This window comes from Palaemon carinicauda, chromosome 5 (assembly GCF_036898095.1).
Source record: "Palaemon carinicauda isolate YSFRI2023 chromosome 5, ASM3689809v2, whole genome shotgun sequence".
NCBI classification, from domain to species: Eukaryota; Metazoa; Arthropoda; class Malacostraca; order Decapoda; family Palaemonidae; genus Palaemon; species Palaemon carinicauda.
This window is the reverse complement of record NC_090729.1, coordinates 76368789-76376288: the sequence shown is the minus strand read 5'-3', so window position 1 is coordinate 76376288 and position 7500 is coordinate 76368789. Positions and strand designations below refer to the sequence as shown.

General features: G+C 32.5%; 1 protein-coding gene across 2 annotated transcripts in view; it reads right to left on the bottom strand.

Annotated features, from left to right (window-relative positions):
• The window catches only part of LOC137641344 (uncharacterized), a 54928-nt gene that overhangs the window by 40549 nt on the left and 6879 nt on the right, over nt 1–7500 (bottom strand). For both annotated transcript variants that reach the window (XM_068373805.1, XM_068373806.1), the window contains exons 7-12: nt 6172–6303; nt 5779–5910; nt 3665–3784; nt 2515–2651; nt 1750–1960; nt 967–1028 (exon numbers count right to left, since the gene is read on the bottom strand). In XM_068373805.1, the coding sequence (XP_068229906.1) occupies nt 967–1028; nt 1750–1960; nt 2515–2651; nt 3665–3784; nt 5779–5910; nt 6172–6303 (794 nt within the window). The remainder of the gene's footprint in view (nt 1–966; nt 1029–1749; nt 1961–2514; nt 2652–3664; nt 3785–5778; nt 5911–6171; nt 6304–7500) is intronic.

Sequence of the window (7500 nt, the reverse complement as noted above, 5' to 3'; positions counted from 1 at the left end):
TATATATATATATATATATATATATATATATATATATATATATATGCATATACATATATATGTATATGTATAATACACACATATATATACATATGTACATATATACTCTATATATACATATATATACAGTATATATATATATATATATATATATATATATATATATATATATATATATATATATATATATATATATATATATATATATATAGAGAGAGAGAGAGAGAGAGTATATATATATATATATATATATATATATATATATATATATATATATATATATATATATATCTACATATACAGTATATATATACATATATATATATATATATATATATATATATATATATATATATATATATATATATATATATATATATATATATATTTATATAAAAAGAGAGAGAGAGAGAGAGAGAGAGAGAGAGAGAGAGAGAGAGAGAGAGAGAGAGAGAGAGATGCATTATCAAATAATTTTTCCTGTACTTTTTATAAGACATTGAAAGAATTTTAGGACCTTGACAGATGAATTGATTCCCAATGATCTCCTTGAAAAACATGACACAAAGCAGATACTTTTGTCATAGATAATCGAATGGCTATTCGTGGGCATTGGCCTGCCTTTAAAACCAAGATAAAATTATTTAAAATTGTCACAATATTATTATTATTATTATTATTATTATTATTATTACTCGCTAAGTTACAATCCTAGTTGGAAAAGCAAGATGCTATAAGCCGAGGTGCTCCAACAGGGAAAATAGCCCAGTGAGGAAAGAAGACAAGGAAAAAATAAAATATTCTAAGAACAGTAGTAACATTAAAATAACTATCTCCTATATAAACTATAAAAACTTTAACAAATAAGAGGAAGAGAAAATTAGTTAGAATAGTGTGCCCGGGTGTACCCTCAAGCAAGAGAAATCTAACGATAAATGTTATGCAACGAAATTCTTTTACACTTACTTTCCAGGAAATCTTAAAACCTTCTTCTGATTTCAAGTGTAGTGTGATATTGGATATCTTCCCTGAAAACAAAGAATAATTATTGAAATAATGACAGTTAAAGGTTCAAAACTATAAGCATGATAAAGAAACAATTTACAACTGACATATTGCAGAATTTCTGTTCTGACAAAACATGATGGAATACGAGAATTAAAATTGTTCATAAATTCCTAACGTTTAACAATATTCCATAAATTTGTGACAAACCATTAAAAAGTAATTATGAATTTAGTCATTGCAAACGAAGGGATATTCCTCGGTAATTCTTTATCGCATGAAATATTAGAGGGTTCTACATCACCCTCAGAAGTATCAGCCAAAGTGTTATGGGTGATTTCTTACCATAAATGACGTTTTTCGACATCATACCTTTTACATGCATATTCTTTGTCCAAAATAATTTATTTATGAATATAGACCTCGAATAACTTCTTTGAGTTCTTTGTCCCTTAAGAGAAAGCCAAACCAGGGTAGAAACAACCTACAACCTAACCACAATTATCTTCTTCAAATCTAGTTTCGAGTTTCTCATGGAGCAAGTAAGATTGATAAGCCATACTTTACTGGATTTAATGTTTAACTAACCACAATTATCTTCAAATTTAATTTCAAGTTTCTTCTCATGGAGCAAGTAAGATTGAAAAGCCATACTTTACTGGATTTAATGTTTAAAACTTTTTCAATATCTTAAATGACAGAATCACTTACAATACTAGAAATATCGATGTGAATTGCTCTTACCTTTAGGGCATATGGTAGTGAACAATTTCTTCTGAATCCGCTCTCCCCTTAAGGTCCCGTCAATTTCACAGACTTTTCCATTTAATGAGAACTTTACCAAGACAGCAGCATAGTAGTTGGTGAGAGGTGTCAGGCCTTGTATTTCTACTGACATTTTAGTCGCATTTACTTCTTTAGAGGTTGTCATATTGTTCATGCTTTGGCCCTTCTCCTGTTGCAAAGGAATAATTACATACATATATACATAAATAATACATACATACATACATACATACATACATAATTCATGATAACTCTAAAGGGGAGATGATCAAGTGAGAGGCAGAGACTTAGAATTAGAATTGGGATTAGGTGAAGGAGGATAAGGAGAGAAGCGATTAGGTGGAAAAGGATGCCTTTGATCGAAGGAATTATTATTATTATTATTATTATTATTATTATTATTATTATTATTATTATTATTATTATTATTATAAGCTAAGTTACAATCCTACTTGGAAAAGCCGAATGCTTTAAGCCCAAGGCTCCAACAGAGACTATAGTCCAGTGAGGAAAGGAAATAAGGAAATGAATAAACTACAAGGGAAGTATTGAACAATTAAAATAAAATATTTCAATAAAAGTAACAAAATTAAAACAAATATTTCATATATAAACTATAAAAGGAGACTTATGCCAGTCTGTTCAACAAAAAGTTCAAAGTTCCATATTTGAACTCTTTAGATATATGAATAAAAAAAGTTTATATGTAAGGTTATAACTCACCCAAATAACTACTCGATAGGTTATGTTCCTCGAAATTGGTTCTTCCCCATCAAATTCCTTCACAAAGGTCACGGTTACCTTATCCTCATCCAGTTCAACGTCCGGTTCCTGTCGGAAACGGAGGTATCCTTTGGGGCCTGAAACATACATAGAGATTTCAACTTGCGAACATTCGACTTGCGAACATTCGACTTGCGAACATTCGACTCGCAAACATTCGACTTGCAATCATTCGACTTGCATACACCCGACTTATAAAACATTCGACTTGCATACACCCAACTTACAAACATTCAACTTACAAACAGACTTGCAAAACATTCGACCTGCAAACATTCGACTTACAAACATTCAACTTACAAACATACTGGCAAAACATTCGACTTGCAAACATTCGACTTACATACATCTGACTTACAAACATTCGACTTGCATACACCCGACTTACAAACATTTAACTTACAAACAGACTTGCAAAACATTCGACTTACAAACATTCGACTTGCATACATCCGACTTGCAAACATTCAACTCACAAACATTCAACTTACAAACAGACTTGCAAAACATTCGACTTGCAAAAACATTCGACTTGCAAAAACATTCGACTTGCAAACAGCTTCTTGGAACCTATTAAGTTTGTAAGTTCAGGAATAATTTTGCTTTTAGATTCAAGCAAAATAAATCTTAAAAAATCATCCTTTCATTTTAATAAAAATAAATAAAATTACCCTATCAAGCAGGACAATGTCCTAGAGACTGACCATACATACATATGATCAGCGCCCATGCCCCCTTTCCACCCAAGGTAGAACTAAGGAGGGCCAGGCAATGGCTGCTGATGATTCAGCTGATAGAACTATAGTCTCCCCCAAAACCTCCATCCTTAGTTCACAAGGATGGCTAGGTTTCAGCACCCAAAGGAACTAACGAGTTTGAGTGGGACTCGAACCGCAGTCTGGCGATCACCAGTCAGGGACGTTAACAAATAGACCACTACATTAAAGATAAATGATGGGAAATGTTGCAACACCCAAAGGAACTAACGAGTTTGAGCGGGACTCGACCCGCAGTCTGGCGATCACCAGTCAGGGACATTACCACATAGACCACCACAATAAAGGTATATAATGGGAACTTATCAGCTTACCTCCAGCACAGGGATCTTCTGGACCAGATGAACACTTTCCTGTCACAGTGTTGCAAGTTCCACTCACACAGTGATTACATCTCTGTAGACAGTTCACTCCCCAGCTACCAGGATCACAACCTGAAAAGTGGAAAAAAGGGGTTTGTTTACAAGACCACGATACTACCTATAGAGAGTTATGTGATCCTTTGACTGGCCAGACAGTACTGCATTGGATCCTTCTCTCTAGTTACGGCTCACTTTCCCTTTGCCTACACATACACCGAATAATATGGCCTATTCTTTACAGATTCTCCTCTGTCCTCATTCACCTGACAACGCTTGTTTCCTTTCCTCACTGGGCTATTTTCCCTGTTGGGGCCACTGGGCTTATAGCATTTGCTTTTCCGACTAGGGTTGTAGCAAGTAATAATAATAATAATAATAATAATAATATGCAAAGCTATTGTTTTCCTCTATTAATTTTCCATTATTTAAAACAATTTGCCATATGGGAAACAAATTAAAATAATAAAAACTATAGAATTAAAAGAATAACTAGCCTGGTTTCCTCACCAAAGGACCTGGAACTGACATCGTCAACATAGACAACCAAACAAAAGTTCGTGATGCCAGCATACATTTTATATATATTAGAAATATATACCAAATTGAAATTTGAATAATTACTTAAAAGTGTCCATAAAATATACCATTCACAAATAGCTGAATATATTAATACTAGTGTACGCGACCCATCCAAAATGACTGTCAAATATTTAGATGGATGTGCACACATGCATAATATTCATGAATTCTTACGTACATGAATTCAAGAAAAGTTGAAGTCTTATTATCATTATTACTAGCTAAGCTACAACCCTAGTTGGAAAAGCAGGATGCTATAAACCCAACGGCTCCAACAGGGAAAATAGGCCAGGGAGGGAAGGAAATAAGGAAATAAATATGCTATATAGGAAGTAAACTTTTGAAATTCTACCGATCCAGCTACCCTATTAGTAAGATCATCCCACAACTTGGTCCCAACTGGAATAAAACTTCTAGAATACTGCGTAGTATTCAGCCCTATGATGGAGAAGGCCTCACTATTAGAATTAATGGCATGTCCAGTAATACAAACAGGCTGGAACTGTCCGGGAAGATGTGAGTGTAAAGGATGGTAAGAATTATGAAGAATCTTATGCAACATGCATAACGAACTAATTGAACGACGGTGCCAGAGATTAATATTAATATCTTCAGCGTGTTTCATAAGGCGTATTATGTGATCGTAAGTACGCAAAGGACGTTAATTATTATTATTATTATTATTATTATTATTATTATTATTATTATTATTATTATTATTATTATTATTATTATTGTTATTATCATCATTATTATTATTATTATTGTTATTATTATCCTTATTATTATCATCATCATCATCATCATCATCATCATTATTATTTTTATTATTATTATTATTATTATTACTACTTGCTAAGCTACAACCCTAGTTGGAAAAGCAGGATGAGCTCCAACAAGGAAAAAACCCTAGTGAGGAAAGTAAACAAGGAAAAATGAAATATTTTAAGAAAGGTAAAAACATTAAAATGAAGTTCTGAGCGGCTTTTCAGAATAATAATAATAAAAAAATAAAATTACCATTATTGCACACTTTTCTATGTTGTTTCTCTTCCTCTTTTTCTTTTCAAGTCTTTATAGTTTATATGTGAAAGATTTATTTTAATGTTATTATTGTTCTTAAACTTCTCTTGTAGTTTTTCATTATTTCCTTTTCTCACTGGGCTATTTTCCCTGTTGGCTCACTTGGCTTATAGCGTTCTGTTTTTCCAACTAGGGTTCTAGCTTAGCAAGTGATAATAATAATGATAATAATAATAATAATAATAATAATAATAATAATAATAATAATAATAATATTATTAATAATAATAATAATAATAATAATAATAATAATAAAAATAATAATAATAATAATAATAATAATAATAATAATAATAATAATAATAATAATAATAATAATAATAATGTGATCGTGGGTAGGTAATGGATGTTAGTTCAAAGAGGCTTTTAGGAATAAAAAAAAATAAAAATAAAAATAGAATTACCTTCATTGCACAAGTAGCCTTTCTTGCCTGGAGCGCACGAACATCCGTATGGAGAAGGTAAACAGATCTGTCTATTACTTGTTACCCATGGATTTTCGGTACACGAGTTGATGATTTGGTCGCCTTCGCATGCTGTCAGAAAGGGAAAGAAACAAGGAATTGGCTTCTAGTGATTTTCACCTATAATTAGATCACAAAACTAGAAAGGGGACAAGGTTAAAGTCACAAGCTTAGAACGTGGAACAGATCAGGTATAGAAAGTCAAAGCGTCTGTGAAGTATTGTAATCCACAAGCTCCAACTGCAATGGCAATACAAGAGTCATTTAATAAACAGACATCTCCTGTAACTCGTCTGGTGGAAGTGAAGCTGAGGAAAACATATAAGACCTCACCTTCCTCACACAATTCCCCTCTCAATCCAGGAGGACAGACACATTTTCCAGTCTTGGCATCACAAATACCTCCGTGCATGCAATCGGGGCACCAAAGGCTACATTGGTCGCCATACCTGTTGGCTGGGCATTCTGCAACACAAAGACCAAGGAAAGGAAGACAGTATTTGAGCAATTTCATGGATATCATTGAAAACTATGACACATACATACACATTTCATATAAATAATTCATTAAATGTCATGTAGTTCATCTATTTCCTCATTTCATTTCCTCACTGGGCTATCTTTTCCGTCTTGGAGTCCTTGGTCTTATAGCATCTTGTTTTTACGACTAGCGTTGTAGCTTAGCAAGTGATAATAATAATAATAATAATAATAATAATAATAATAATAATAATAATAATAATAATAATAATAATAATAATCTGCTTCTGTTTCTATGAAATGTTAGCTCCATTTATTCTTTGTATACTTCTGTACTTCTTTGAAAAAAAAATTGACTGGAATAATGACATAAATTTGGTTTACTGAAATCATGCGAGAGGCAAACACTCCTTCAATGTTGTTTGCCTATGAAATCGAAATGCTTATGCAACTGATAAAACATATTCCTTTTTATTTGATATGCGTTTTGTGTAGGCCTATACTACATCCTGGAAAAATCTACATTCATAATGATCGATTTATTTTGTTAATGATGGCGTTAATTAATTAAAGTTTTTTTTTTCTTTTTTTGCTAAATGATTGGTTCAGATTTTGAATGCTAAGTTGCCCTAAAATGCTAAATTGGCAACACTTGGCTCTGTGTTTTCTGTGAGACTTGTATCAGGGTTTCCATAATTATCATTATTATTATTATTAAATGCTAAGCTACAACCCTAGTTGGAAAAGCAGGATGCTACAAGCCCAGGGGCCCCAACAGGGAAAATAGCCCAGTGAGGGAAGGAAATAAAGAAAAAGAAAATATTTTAAGTGTAGTAACAACATTAAAATAAATATTTCCTATTTAAACTATAAAAACTTCAACAAAACAAGAGGAAGAGAATTAAGATAGAAAAGTGTGCCCGAGTGTACCCTCAAGTAAGAGAACTCTAACTCAAGACAGTGGAAGACCATGGTACAGTGGTTATGGCACTACCCAAGACTAGAGAACAATGGTTTGATTTTGGAGTGTCCTTCTCCTAGAAGAGCTCCTTACCATAGCTGAAGAGTCTCTTCTACCCTTAGCAAGAGGATAGTAGCCACTGAAAAATTACAGAGCAATAATTAACCCCTTGAGAGAAGAATTGTTTGGCAATCTCAATGTTGTCAGGTGTATGGGGACAG